Source organism: Sminthopsis crassicaudata, chromosome 1 (genome assembly GCF_048593235.1).
Source record: "Sminthopsis crassicaudata isolate SCR6 chromosome 1, ASM4859323v1, whole genome shotgun sequence".
Taxonomy (NCBI): Eukaryota; Metazoa; Chordata; class Mammalia; order Dasyuromorphia; family Dasyuridae; genus Sminthopsis; species Sminthopsis crassicaudata.
The window spans coordinates 646,287,795-646,304,232 of NC_133617.1; the positions used below are offsets into that span (position 1 = coordinate 646,287,795).

The 16,438-nt window shown below is 30.8% G+C and overlaps 1 protein-coding gene across 1 annotated transcript in view; it reads right to left on the reverse strand.

Moving 5' to 3' along the window:
• Positions 1 to 2,667: 2,667 nt before the first annotated feature.
• Positions 2,668 to 16,438, reverse strand: part of ZDHHC21 (zDHHC palmitoyltransferase 21) — a 62,044-nt gene continuing 48,273 nt past the window's right edge. Inside the window, exons 10-11 of the mRNA XM_074282923.1 lie at positions 4,007 to 4,050; positions 2,668 to 3,495 (exon numbers count right to left, since the gene is read on the reverse strand). Of these exons, the coding sequence (XP_074139024.1) occupies positions 3,363 to 3,495; positions 4,007 to 4,050 (177 nt within the window). The 3' untranslated portion in view covers positions 2,668 to 3,362. The remainder of the gene's footprint in view (positions 3,496 to 4,006; positions 4,051 to 16,438) is intronic.

Below are 16,438 nucleotides of genomic sequence, written 5' to 3' on the forward strand. Positions count from 1 at the left end.
TGTACTATGAGTACTTCAGTGAAGTACCATATACATATGTATACACTAAGCTAAACACTATATTTTACATTAAGTAAATCTGCACATTTTTAAAAAGCTAAATTTTGTTACTCAGGAGGCCTAGTTTCCAATTTTTAGAACACTGGAAAAAGATAAAGACTTTATTTTCCATATTTTCACCGACTTTTCTGGGACTCATATCTTCTTTGACACATTTTAATTAATTGAAAAAATGAGGTATTTCTAAAGAATTACTTTTATGCAACATGCAGAGTCTCTCAGCCATAATACTTAAAAGGCATCATGTTTTCCACTGTCAGTAATTCTTTTCCAGTTCTCAACATATATAAATAGAGTTTTAATATTTATATAAAGCTTACAATAAATTAATTGAATGTTAAAGATAAAGGTATTAAACTAAAGACAAAAATGAAAAATAAATTCTTATTAAATGTATAGACTTTTAAAAGATATAAGAAAACAATTATCCTTTAAATGTTTTTAAAGTATTGAATGCCACCACTTGTTGATTAACTGCAAAAGCAGTATTCCTCTTTAACTCCCTCAAATAGATTTATTAAATAAAATTAATGAATAGATCCTCCATGTATTAGTACTTTGTGGTAAAGTAAAACTCTTCTAATTCTTGAAAATAAAAAATTCTCAATACTGTAATACAGCTCAAAAGAAAAATCATGATTGTTCCCATGTAATATTAACTGAAAATTTATAATGAAAAATTACTAAATAATATTAAATATATTTAAGTGAGACAGAATAACTTATGAAAAGGAAACTGACAAGGAAAGTTCATATATATGAACTTTCTTTATACACTTTTGTTAAAAATTTTCCATCACTGAAAAAGTTTGGTTCCTTAGTTTTTACAACCACAGTAAAAGAACTAGATCTCTCAAGCCAATAAATACAATTGCACCAGTTAACCAAAAGAGGGCGCATAAGGAACATCTGTGTTTGTGCTCTATCTCTAATAGAAGAATATCAAGAGTCACAGGATAAATGTGGGCTAATTACGTAATTTGGGAATGCTGAAGCGGAAACTTTTGCATGTTCATATATGTATGCAGGTAATACACATATACAAATACATACATATGTCATATATCTACTCCTGAAATAAATCATGTAACCCCTTGCCCGGTCGGTGGGTCTGGCAGAAACAGTGTTAAGGCCAGGGGAGTGTGTAGTTACACAGACAGAAGAATAGGAAAGAAGAAGGAAGGAGTGAGAGATCTTTCTTTTTGCATTTTCAATTCTATTCTAGAACATAACATAAGATTATTTTTTTTTGAAATGTTATACTTAAAAGATAACATAACATAACTTCCTTTAACCCAGATCTCAGTGAGCCTGAACCCTTGTCCTTGGAGAAGGCAGTGCTCTTTGGCTTCTTCGCTTTAGTTTAGCAGTGGGAATGGTAACTCGCTCCTAAACCCTCTCTAGGGAGGCTCCCTTCAGTGTACAAAGCATAAATATAACCTACTTCCTATATTTGTGAATTCTCCAAAAGAATCATTGCTTCCTTATGGTCCTGCTTTGACATTTATGATGGCTAGAATTGGCTTCATATCTCCAAGTGTCCAATTATCAATCAGTACCTTATTTATAACATATAGGATGTAGAGAATCCTAATTATTTGCCTGGTTTCACATGAATTCTGTATTAAAATAGGTTTTATAAGTGATATCTTAGCAATTGGTCAAGAGCAATAAAGTTAATTTTTATATTAAACTATGTACCCTGTAAGCACCAATACATATCTTCACTTGCTACTTTTTTACATTAAAATTTTTTTAAAGCACTATATTCAGATCATGAAAACATGGTGCCAATATTTTTGGGTTCTCATTCTATTACTACAGAATATTTTTAAAAGCTATATACAACATCTCAAAGCAAAGTCTATAATAAAATTTCCAGGCTATGCCAAATTTCTATTTTATGATTTTCAGATAGAATTATCTGAACAAGATAAAAGAAAGCAAAAAACTAACAAATTAGAAAGTAAACAGGTAAGTCAAATAATGTGATTTTAAAAAAAGTTCTGAATGCTATAATAAAACAAATGTATTCAAAACATCTGTCTTTCAAATATACCATTATTATCATATTTTAGTTTGGTGAAATCAGAAAGGCAAATAAAGATTGCAAACAATTAAATTTCCCAATGAAAACCATGTCTTAACAGTAGCCATATCCAATAAGAATCTCAATTACCACAAAATAATATTTACGCCACAATTCAGTCAGCCAACCAAATTCTGTTTAGCAACAGCCAGAAACTGGTTACTTATCTATAACAACAGTAAATATACATAAAAGAACACCTTAAAAATATTTCACTGCTCAATATTCTTAAATATAAACACTCAAAAAGCAATTCTAGTTCTATTAGAAGATGAAAGTTAGGAGTCTATTTTTGCACAGATATATTCCTTTAGATACTACATATTATATATTAAAATTAAATTGATATTTTCAAATGTATGAACTGTAATGTGAGGAAAGGTAGAAATGAAATTATTGTAAATTACTAGAAACAAATAAGCAAAACAAATCTCAGTGGAAAACAGGAAAATATGTCTATTAGTCACATATTTCCTTTGGGTCTTGGCCCTAAACATCTTTTATCAACACAAGAGTGATAATCTTTGTAGTAAAAATGTGGGGTTTTTTTGTTTTTTTTTTGAAATGTTATACTTAAAAGATGAAAATTTTAAGTCTTTCCTTTAAAAGACCTTTTTATGGGAAGGAAGTAGGAAAAATATGGAGACCATTAGAAAGAAATCTGCTTCTTATAAAATACACTGCCTGTTTTCAGGGGTATGCTATATAGTTAATATCATGCTGTATAAAGAAAAGGAGCATTAAAGATTTACAATTACATTAGAAAAGAAAATCTGCATATAAGGACTGCTTTAAAAAAAGTAACCCTGAAGAAGTTCAGATCTGGTCATACCATTTGAAAATGTAGAATTTAAGTAAACACCCATAATTTTTCACAAAATAAAGTTACTAATAGTTTGTACTAAAAGAAATTGTGTATAATAAGTTCATCTCAATCATTACCTTTTGAGTTTAACAACAACAAATGAGTTTAAAGAAATCCCCATAGAAAGCTAATTTGAAAGTAAACACGCTTTAAAACTTAAATATAGATCTTATATCAGTCCCACAACAGGATCAAGATCACTATTAAAATAAAGCCTGGGGCACATTATGATGCCTAAGATTGGTGGGTGGATTTTAATTGACTTGAAGACTGTCATAGTTCTATTATCATAAAACCTGTAACGCATTTCCAGCATGGAGGACCCATCTGTGCCCACCATCCATCTGTTTAGACGTGATTGGCAAAGTGGTAGGGAACTCTCAGTGGTTGCCTCTGCCTGAAAGGAATGAACCACAGGATCTTCCAACGAGTGCCAAAAACTTCTGAGAAGGTCTGCTGCCATGGCTTTCGGGGCCTCGATCTACAGAAGACAGCATTATTAGTGAAAGACAGCACTCCCATGGTGCACTTCAGTCAGCTAAAACAATGCAGGTTGGCTGGGGATCCATTACTGGACTCTGATGAATTGTGTCCCAGCATCACAAATACAGCTTTTCTTTCATTATGGCATGCAGCTGAGACTTAACTCTGGATACCAGATATTGTATCTGGGTCGTCAATCAACCGAGGGCAACTTTTGAAGCAGAGGAGAATCTCACGATTAACAGAATGCGTGTCAACAACACAGTAGCAACTGTCTTTTGATGTACTTTGGGGACAAAATAATTTAGCTTACTTTGGTTAGATAAAGAATGAAAATCATCTGTATTTACTCTGTATTAAAAATATCACAACTGGAGGGCTAGAGATAAGCTTTTCTAGCTCAGACCTCAGGCAGGGCAACAAGAAAAAGCTGTCATTTCTATCTCCACGTGCATACTTTCAAACTGCTAATCTTTTAAATTTTTAAAGATCGAAACTTTTATACTCACATTTCTTCACAACAATTTGACATCTTTTCAATAGATGTTGTATCCTATAAGAAATTTTGAAAAGTAAAATTAGAAAGTATTCAAAGTTTTCAAAATCTTTTTTATTCTCTATTTGTACTGTTTTCAATGCCTTAAAAATTCCAGATAAAAAATAAAATAAAATAATTCCATAAACTGAAACCAATTAAATCCAGATACTATAGATTTTTGAAATGCAATCTATTCAATGTGGTTTATGTAAGAATAGAATCAATGTAATATTATTACAATAAAATATTTATGTATAAGACATTTTAAGTTTTACATTGTAAAAACATAAGTAATCTCTTAACAAATTTCTTCCCTGAAAAGTATTTTTAAAATATAATAAAATATACTTTCTGCAGAAAATAACTATAATTTGAAAAACATAACTGCATTTTAAAAGAGAAACTATTATAAACAAAATCATAAAGAGATAGTTAACAGTAAAAATTTTAACAATAAAATGAAACAAAAAATACCTCAGATATTTATTCAATCATTGGTCAATCTCATAGTTAAATAACACTGATAAACATGACAATCAATCTTCATATAGAATATATCTTACTCCTATCTAAAACTTATTATCAAAAGATTATAATAAATTTTTTCCTGTGCTATCAACATTTGAAATAAATTTTCTCTAGGAGTAAATAGATATTAGGTTCTAGATATGCAATCTGTACACAACAGGTATGTAATTATACAGATGAACTATGATAAAATGTAATTTTAAAATATTTAAATAAAATATCATCTTTTATTGTAACTTTTATGGCTTAAAGAATTACTTATGTCATTAATTGCTACCTCAATCTTCTTTGTCTTACCAAAATATATTTCTCTTACTACATTCTTTATAACTAGATACTCTATAATAATTACATTTAAACATTCTGGCAATAATAACATTCTTTTAAAATGGTAAAGTAATGTATTTAAAATATAACTTTTTTACTTATTTTACAATGGGAATACTTTTACAACTATTATATTTGGGAATGGATATGAAATGGCCTCTCTAGTCAAGTTGCAGAATAAAACAAAATCAGCAATGATACATGAGGTCACAACATAAAAGTCAAGTTCTTTGTAGTTTCAAGATCAATCCTCTCTCTTATCTCTTTCCATTAGTATTAATAAAAAGGACCTTTAGCATTCAGAAGTTCTTTATATTATAAATAGGTAAGCCTACTAATAAATAAATTGTGATTAACTGAAAAAAGTACTAAAGATACTTAACTTTTTATAAATAAATAAATACAGCATTTCATAAATAAATACATACAGCAAAACATATCAGCACACACCAAGGGAGAATCAATGTACTTAAATTTTAATTTGTATTTAATTTGTATTTTAAAATTTTGATAATTTTATTAAATATTTTAATATTTTATTAAATTTTATTAAATATTTTAACAATCATTTAAAAAAATATTTAGTCCTAAATTCTTTCCCTCTTGTCTGTCACACCACCCCTGGAGAAGGCAAGCAATTTGATGTGGATTACAGAGACTGAGTCATGGAAAAAATATTAGCCATGTTGTCAAAAAAAACAAAACAAAACGAAACAAAATAAAATAAAAGTAAGGAAAAATTTTAAAGTATGTTTCAATCTGTAGAAATTAGAATTTATCACCTCTCTGGAAGTAGATGACATTTTTTATTGGAATTATCTTGGATCACTATCTTAATCAGACTAGCTAAATTTTTCACAGTTGACTATCCTTACAATATTGCTATTATTTTCTACAATGTTCTTCTGGTTTTGCTCACTTTACTTTGAATCTACCTTCCCAAGTTTTTCTGAAAATGTTCTGCCTTCTTATAGAACAATAGTATGTTTCATCACAATCATATACCACAGCAATTGTTCAGCCATTCCCTAAATGATGGGCCTTCCTTTAATTACCAATTCTTTGCCACCATAAAAAGAGTTATCCTTTTTTCTTTTCTTGAGCTCTTTGGGATACAATCCTAATAGTGATATTTCTGGGTCACCGGGTATGCAGTTTTATCATCTTTTTGGGCATAGTTCTAAAATGCTTTCCAAAATGGCTGGACTAGCAACCAACTCCACAAACTGCTTTAATATCCCAAATTTTCCACATTCCCTCCAGTGTTGAATCAATGTATTGTTAAAGAAATAGCTTCATACTTAGCATCAGGAGATCAACATTCTAATTTCAGCTTTACCACTATCATTGTGAACCCCCGGGATAAATCATTTGATTTCTCTTAAGCCTGTCAGTAAATAAGTATTAAGTACATACTATATGTTAAGCACTATGTTTAGTATAGGGATACAAAGAAGGACATTCCTGCTCTTAAAGAGTTTATATTCCAGGGTACTGGAATATATGCCAAATTTTGGACTAAAGGGATAAAGTGTTTTGAATTCAAATAAAATATTTAAGAAAGGAAGATGAAACTTAAGGCTTGTAGTTTGGAATAATGTTTGTTTGTTTAATTCTATGCCAGTTCATGTCACAAGAGAATATTACAGACTGCAATGTGGAAAACAACTATTTTAATATTTACAATTTGACTGAATCATTCAATTAGCTATTTCTATGAATTTTGATGATTCCCCAATATAAAGTTTTTAATTTTTTCTGAGGAAAAAAAAGTTTTGTTTAGCAGTTCTCAAAGTATGGTACAGAGATACCTAGAATTCCTTGAGATCAAGATGGTGGGAACATTTTGTTTGTAGAACATCCAGTGGGCCTGGATCACTGGATATATTGTGCAGGAAATAAAATATAGCTAGGTTATGAAGAGTTTTTTAATTTGATCCTGGAGGAAATAATAGGGAGCCACTCATTTATTCAGTAGGGAAGTAAAATAGTTGAATCTATCCTTTAGGAAAAATCACTTTGATGGAGGAATAAAGTTCCTATATCTATCTAAATAAGCTGTAAAGGTATCTGAAGACTATAAAAAAGTATATCAATAAAAAATGTCAGTCAGTAAGTCAATCAATAAACATTTATTGGCTATTATGTGCAAGGCGTTGTACTAAGATACAAAAAAAAAGGCAAAAAAGTCCTTGACTCTCAAGGTCACAATCTAATAAAATAACATAAAATATTCATAATGGTTACCTCTAGTGTTTATGGAAATATCTAATTATATTTACTTTAAAAGGCAAACAAATATATGATTTTTAATAAAGGTTTTCATCCCCCCAAAAAAATCGATTGCTTAAAAGGACACCATTGGTTATCTGGGAAATTGAGCTCTACAAAACATCACGCCTTGAAGGTTCCATATAACTGAGATTTTATTGTACTTGTACACAATTATGTCAATAGTTGAACATCATAGTTGTAGCCTGGTAATAAAAGTAGCTAAGGTTCCCATAGGCATAGTTAACTAAGAGAATATGGCATTATTTTTCATTCAACTATAAACAAGGAAAAGCAGAGAACTGGTAAGGGACATTTAGGTGACACATTAAGTAAGACTTAAATGTCTTACTTAAAGACATTTACTTAATTTACTTACTTACTTTGCTTTGCTTTGCTTTACTTTACTTTACTTACTTACTTACTTAAAGACAAATATAAAGGAAAGGGAGGAAGTTAATAATGACCATAAAGCCACTAAAAGAATGTGACTCATTCATGTTAATAGGAAAATCAAGAGGAAAAGTTACTTTGGGGGAGAAGATAATCACTTCTTTGGAGACAGGCTAAGGTTCATGAAATAAAGAAGGCAGTTCCAAAAGTATGTGTATAGATAAGGAGTGAGATTAAGCATAGTCTTAAGTGTTAACTAATCAATCAATCAATTGATAAATGAAACTCTAAGAGTGGATGAAATATTTAAAGTGGAGAATTTAGAGAAGAAATGAGGGACAAGGACAAATTTTGGGGGAATGTCTAAAAGTAAAGGATAAGAAGAGTCAATGAGGGAGATAAAGGAGAAATGGTAGACAAACTAGAGAAGAATCAAAAGGATGGTATGCTTGTGAAGTAAAAGAAGAATAGGATATAAAAAGACTATTGTCAAAAATGTCAAATATTGAACAAAAGGAACTAAGAAATACAAATCAGATTTGGAAATTTGGAGTTAAGAAATAAAGTTTTGTAGCATATTAATTTACAAAAACTTACTCCTCAAAGCATTACCTACTTAATAAGATAGGTTATGAAAACTTATCATCTCCATTTTACAGATAAACTAATATTCAGAGAAGCTCAACTGAATTCAATAAATACGTTAAGGAGTGGCTGCTATATATCAGGTACAAACTAGATACTTGGTATACAAAGCAATGAAACAAGCTCTTGTTCTTACAGAGCTTAAATTCTATTGGGGGAGGAGGGCAATATGGCACTTAACGTAGATAAACAAATACAAAGTAATTTGAAATAACTACTAGCAATTGGGAGAATGGTTCTTGATAAAATATGGTACTTAAGCTGGGCAATAAAGGTAATTAGCAGTTCCATAACATGTAGGTGAGAAAAGAAGGTATTCCAGGCATGGAGGTGTAGTTTGTCTATATGGATGGGAGACTGAATGTCACATACAACAAGCAATATATCTATAGCCAAGTGGCTTAAACTGAAGGACCAAGATTTGAACTCAGAATGAAGCCAAGAATGTTAAATTTCAACTTTTTTAAATAAAATTTTTGACCTTTTATAGATTAAGTAATTAAAATGAAGAAAGATGGAGCATTTTGGCCTAAGGCCAAATAACTACTCAAATCCAAGTCATTCAAGTTCCTTCCATTACACTCTATAACTCTATATACCAGGAGAGCTGTTTCAAATGACAAGATGATTTCTGAAAGAGCATTTATATCTGAATTTCCACTCCTTCCACTTCAAAGGACTGAGAAAGGAAAAGAACAAAGTTAGGAAGTTAAGCAGTGCAGACTCTTCTAGGTAAGAAGATGGATAGGATAGTATCTAAAGGAGGTATTGGGGCCTTCCTGCCAAATTATTATATTTACTCTTCCCTGTATAGAGTAAGCTACTTCCATGACTTCAAGTCCATAATGCTTGCTCTCTTCACTGGAATTTTTTGGAAGTCCAAGTGCTTCAGAGATTTCCCTTCAAAGGTAGCTCTAAGATTATAGTGGCTCTCTTACTTCTTCCTCTTCTCCCAAATTAATTAATATTTATGTTGTATTTACTTCCCTCCCTGGTAAAGTTCCTTGAAGATATGGGATATTTTGTTTTTGGCAGGGCCTAGAACACTACATAAGCACTTAATACATATTAAATTTCAAATTAAACTAAAAGAGGGGGAGGTTCAAGTAGGTTAAGGAAAAAGAACTGTTATAGAGAGACAGGTAAAAGAGTAATGCTGCTATTCCTGATAGGAAGGTATACAACAGCTCTCAGACCTGTATTTGGCTTATGGCATGCAAAGGATCATATGTGCTAAACAAAGGTTGCAGCTGCCTGCCTGTGTGTGGCATATAAATAATCAATGAGGTTTCCTGTTGCTGGTCTTCATAAATGTGGAACTTAGTTTATTCTCCTGGAAACTGAGTGCTTGCTACATAGATTATTTTATATCAATTCTTGGTTATTCCAAAACAATTAATTTAACCTATGGATCACTAAATAGAGGGGCTTTTCTTTAACCTGCTTCAATCTTTGGCTCATCAGAACTTTCACCAGAGTCCAGGTAAGGGTTACACAAACAATGATGATGATAATGATAACAACAACCTCTTCAAAGCCTATGCTGGGAGTTAGGTGAGAGGCAATGGGAAAGTAAGGGAATGACAATCAGGATGATGTGCAACTGGGGATTCTGTCTAGACCAAGCCTGCTACAATAGCTGTACCTAGAAAGGACCCTGAAATATTGGCCGATTAAGCTCTGACAATGCAACCAATTGGATTAGTATTTTGACTGGTATGACATAATTGATCCTATTAATCTAATCTAATTATCTAATAAATAAATAAATGGGTCAGGACAGCAGGCTGCCCCTACTCAAAATCACTGTGTTAAAGCAACTTTGGCAAAAGAGACCACTGAATCAAGTAGTGTTCCTTTATGTTACTAGGCTAGATACACTGGAATAAATCAGAAATATCTGTTGAAAAGGTTTCAGTGCAGATGGTTCTAACTAATAAAGCAAGGCAGATCACAAGTATATATGAATTGGTATGAAGATATGAGAGGAAGAGGAACAGATTTCACCAGTTACATGATATTTTGTTTTTGGCCCTAGTACCCTCAGTTCTAAGTCATACAACAATGTAGTACTTAAGTGATCACTACAGGCTAAGAATTGGGCTTAATGCTGGGCATATAAATAAAAGCAACCAAGATAGTTCTTGCCATCCAAGGGTTTTTATTCAAACATGGGAAAATAGCACATAAAAGAAAACTGAAAATAGAGGATGGGGGTTGAAGAAAGGAATGGTGCTTCATAAAGGAATAAGGTAGCTGGTGAAGAGGTGAAGTACATAGAGTGAGTCAGTTAGGGCCCCTCCTGAAACACAGAGAAATCATTTTTAAAAAGAAAGAAACAAGACTTTATCCCAAGACAAAATAGGAAAACTGTATAAAATAAGAGATGGAAAAGATGGTTCTACTAAAATCTGATCTGCTGAAAATCTTTATGGATAAAATATACTTAATAAAGAAATAGATGATGAAAATAGCACCAATATCTCAAATGGTTTTGGAAAGGAGATGAGCATACTTACACTGGAATTGTGAAAAGCATTTTTTTGAGCTTGACAATAAATCCAATAAGCAAACCTATTATTACACCAAAACAGAGTAATTCTTTTTTTCCCTCTGAGGCAATTGGGATTAAATGACTTGCCCAAGGTTATACATCTAGGAAGTGTTAAATGTCTGAGACTAGATTTAACTCAGCTCCTCCAGACTTCAGAGTTAGTGCTCTATCCACTGCACCACCTAGTTGCCCCCACGACAGAGTAATTTTTACAAAGCTGATATTTGCTATAATCATTATGAATGCCTTTTCTCTCGGTATTTGACCCAAAAAAGGATGAGGGGAAGGTAATGAGAGTAATCTTAGGACTTATATATAATGGTACATGTTTCAGTTGCAGCAGTATAAATCAAAAGAACAAATTTGGTAAAACTACCCAGGAATACTACCAAGAATAGACATAAAATTCGACCATAATAGAAAAGATTTGAGTGCTGATGAAGATAAGCAAAAAGATATCAAGTTGCATCAATGTCTAGCTGTATAACTAATGGAAAACAAAATATGGAATTTAAAACAAACAAAAAAAAGGAACATATGGAAAGAAAGTTGAAAAAAATGCATATTAAAAATTCTCCATTACCATAATCAGTGTTTGAAAGCAAGAGAACACAATATTATAGTTATAGGAATCAAAGGAACACAGCAAACAATTCTTCATCAATTAAAAAAATAGAGATTTGAAAAGTAATCAGAGGTGAGAAATTGGCTCTGAGGGAGAATGTAGAAAATTCTTATCCCACACAGAATCACAAAAAATCCAATACAAATAAAATGCACGTTAGATCAAATGAGAAACAAAATGTGCATAATATTAATATATTAAACAACAAAAAAGTTACATTTAGCAAAGTGACAACCCCCTAGCAAAATGGCAAGGCCAGATAAGATCCAAAATAACTGCCTCAAATAGTTCAGAATGGCACACTAATTAATAGCAAAATAGTTTACCAGGTTCCTCTCTATAACAAATCAGATCCCATCTTTCTCAAGAAAGGGCATATTCCATATTTATTATCAAAAGTGACCCCTGCAAATGTGGGATAATAACTTTTTTATGTATTTAATACAAAGTATTCATAGACTATCTTCAAAAAATCAGCAAAAATTACTGGTTAGAAACAAAAAAAAGTCATGCTAAAGTTCCTGGCAATGAAGAACAATTCATCTATTGATTTAATGACAAGACATTTAGAGTCAAAAGTGTCATAACATAGCATAAGGGTTATCTTTATTATTACATTATTAACTATCTTTTTTATAACAAGCCTTTGACTGAGTGGAACATTTAGTATCATAATGAAAATATACAAAACAGATCCAAGCAGTAAAAACATTGTAACATTTGATATTCATATAGAAAACTCTTCCATTTTAAACATACCACCAACTCAAAAGTATCAATAATTGACAAATGTGGTATTTTTTTGTCAGGAAGACATTATAAATATGGTATGATTCTGATATATTTGAATTCATTATCATTATTCTCAAACAGAAGCATATATAATAGCCTTTAAATCAAAGAGGAAACAGTAATAAAACATTAATCATATGAATTACATAGATCAACTGCAAAATGTTTATTTGAAGTCAATTAAGTATAAAATTCTGAATTTTTACCAAATAAGAACAGAAACTAAAGGCTTTGAATTTAAATCTAGAACCAAATTAAATCAATAGATGAAAGTGACATTAGAAAACACCCTAGTCTTCTCCAAACAAGACTTAATGTCTCAAGTATAGGTATCCTGAAGACAAAGATCAATGGGATGAACACATTTAGAACAATACATACATGATACTACTTTTAACCAAGATATACTTTTAGCTTGGTAAAATAGATGATAATTAACAAATTCAGGGATCATCATTCCATAGCAGCTACAGAAAAAACTTCTCTCCCCAAGAGAAGGGAAAAATAGTTTCTTTCTAAATGGCACATAAAACAATTAAATTTCAAGAAAATAATGAAAAGGTACTTCATGAGAAACATCCACATGAACTCAATCAATATGTCCACAAAAAAGGACTGAATAAATTTCTAAGTCATAAAGATTTGTTTATAAAAATAGAGGAATTTAAGAAAAAAATTTAGGATTGAATTATTGCTACAGCAAATTCTAATAATAAATTTAAGGAGTCCAGATTTACTGGTCAATACATATTACATAACAAAATTTTGCAAGCTTTCATTGGGTGCAAACAATTTAGCTTCTGTTGGTTACCTAGAATGATGCAATCAGGTAGCTAGAAGTATAAGGCAAGAGCTCACTGTCCTTTATGTTTGAATAGATAGAAAATCTTAGAACTCCAAATATAAATCCCTAAATAACCTTAGAAATTCAGCAAGTAAACTAAAATGGGATCAGAACATCGTTATATAAAAAAAAACTATGGATGATCATCATAACTTTGATCTATAAAAATTTAAGAACTTTTAAAAGAAGGATGCTATAATAAATATTTATAATAGTAAACTAAGTAGAAAAATTTTTTAAAAAAATATAAAGACTTATTGGAAGAAAATAAAAACTTAATGGAAAATATACATTATTCTTTTTAACCTGTCTGCTGCTGAAATTGTCCTAGATATTTTCAGTGAGTCTCCAGAAGATGAGCTTACATCCTAATATTATTATTTAATTACAAAAAGAGGCTAGTTTATTCTTCTATACAGTAAGCCTCTAGAATATTTTTAAAAGAATAATATATGATGCAAAAATCTTAAATAAAATATTATCAAAGAGATTAAAGAGACTTCTCACCAGGATAATATAGTAATGACCAAGTAGTATTTATACCAGGAATACAGGGCTGGTTTAATTTAGGAAAACTATTAGCATAATTGACTTTATCAGTAACCAAACAGAAATCATATGGCTGTATCAATAGATATAGCATTTGACAAATTACAACATCTATTACTCTTAAAAACACTAGGGAGCATAGAAATAAATGGAATTTTACTTAAAATGATAAGTGGTATCTATTTAAAACCAACAGCAAATATCTTATGTAATAGGGATAAACTAGAAGCATTCTCAATACAATCAGAGGTGAAACAAGGTTACCCATTATCTCATTACTATTTAATATTGTATTAGAAATACAATAAGAGAAGAAAAAGAGACTTACATGAACTGATGCTAAGTAAAGTAAATAGAACCAAGAGAACATGGTACATAGCAACAAGATTATATGATAATCAACTGTGAAGGACTTGGCTCTTTTCAACAATGAGGTGATTCAGGCCAATTCCAATAGACTTGTGATGGAGAGAAATCTCCATCTGCATCCAGTATTAAATATAGATCACAACATAGTATTTTCACTTTTGTTGTTGCTGTTTGCTTATACTTTTTTTCTCATTTTTATTCTCTTTTGATCTCATTATTCCTGTGCAGCAAGATAAATGTGGAAATGTTTAAAAGAACTACACATGTTTAACTATATTGGATTCCTAGTTATCTAGGGGAAGGGGTGAGGGGAAAGGAGGGAGAAAAATTTGGAACACAAGATTTTGCAAGGGTGAAACTTGAAAACCATCTTTGCATGTATTTTGAAAATAAAAAGCTATATTTTTTTAAAAAGAACAATTTGACACCTTCAGAATATCTCTTTCTTTCTACTAGAATGAAATGGTAATAACAACAAAATAAGAATAATATTATAGCTAAAATTTACCAAATATTTTAAAAATATTATCTCATTTGGCCTTAATAATAATGTGAAGCAGACCCTAAAGGTTTTATCACACCCATTTTATAGATGAAGGAAATGATAATTTTCTTCAAAATTAAGTGACTTGTCTGTGATCATGAAACTAATGCTCAAATCAAATATTGCCAATTAACTATCAATTAATTAAGTACGTTGGGTTTGTTTCTGCCTTTTCACTTTTTGTATACCCAGTGTCTAAGACAGAACCTACCACACAGTACATAATTAATGCATGTTTGTTGGAGGAATAAATGAAAAAAAAATAAAGCTAATGCTATTGTGAGAGTACATTAAGACAAGGATAATACCCAAAATGAGAGAAATAATTGTTCTGCTCTATTGTGCCTTGGCTAAGTCACAATGAAAGTACAATGTTAAGTTCTGGCCATCAAATTTTAGAAAAGATACAATGGTAAATGGATTGTAAAACACAATGCACAAAGATCAGTTAAAAAAAAATATAGGTGCTTAATTGCTTCCACATTTCTCTGGAGTAAAGAATATGTAGAGGCAATATGATAACTGTCATCAAGTATTTGAAAAAAGTATTATAGAAAGGGAATTAAATGTGGTTTTCTTGGTCACAGATTGTAAAACTAGGGGAAAAAAAGAATAGAAACTGTAGAGACAGACTTGAATTTCAACTCAAACTAATAGGCACTAATTAGGTATCTATCTCAGGCACTGTTCCTGTCACAAAGAATATCAAAACAAAAATTAATTTGTTTCTGTCCTCGAAAAACTTATATTCAATTGGGTAAGGGTAAGTACATCAATGAATAAAAGTTAAATATAAATATAAAATAATTATGGGGAAGATGAGAGGCTTTATGTGAGAGGAAGGTACTTGAACTTAGTGTTGAAGAAGGCTAAGGATTTGAGGCAGCAAGTGAAGAAAAAGAACATTCTAGATATGGAGACAGCAAGAAGACAGACTCGCTGAAATACAATCAATAGTGCTTTAGGAAGAAGAAATATAAAATCTATCTAGAAAGAATGGAGCTAGAATGTAAAGTGCTTTAAATCCCAAATAGAGTGGTTCTAGGTGATAGAAAGTAATTGAGCAAGGTTGGCCATATATAGTCAGATATATACTTTATAGATATCAATTTAGGAGCTGATGAAAACTATTAATAACAATTAAAGCTGGTTAAAAGTAGAATGAGTTTTCTTGACAAGCAGTTGAGTTCTTAAACACTAGAAGACTTTAAGCAGAAGTTGGACAATTACTTTCAGGGATACTGCAGAAGAAATTCTTGGTCAAGTATGGTTTGGACCATATAACCACTGAATTAGTTTTAGATCTCTTAGATTCTGAGTTTCTGATTTAAAAAATAATTTCTGCGATATATTTTTAATTTAACTAAACTACTATCCATGGTAGATAAGAAACTGAACAACATCAAGAACCAAGATTTAATAGTTAATGAATAAAATACATTTACATATTATTTCTATTATGTAATATATTATTACAGTATTTATATTTTATTTTATATGTGATCTTATAATTGTAGAAATGTAATGCATTTTCACTGAAATTCATTTTTTCCCTGAAAGATAAACTAAATTACAAAGTTTATGCCTGTGAAAAACTGAACACAAACTCTACTATGCTCACTAATTCTAAATTTTCAATGAATAAATGAATCTTTTCTCTAAATTACTTCATTGGTGATCTCATCAGCTCCCCTGGATTTTACTATCTCTGTTGATGATTTTCAAATGTATCCATACTTCCTTAATCTCTCTGCTGATCTCAAATTTCACATCTCCAACGACCTTCCAGACATCTCAAACTGAATGTCAAGTAGACATTTTAAACTCAAAATGTCCAAAATCAGATTCATTATCTTCCCCCCTAAATATTCTCCCTAAGCCCATCTTTCATTATTATAAGAGGTAATACCATCCTCCCAGTTCCTTGGGTTTACTAGGTGTTATTCTCAATTTCTCACTATC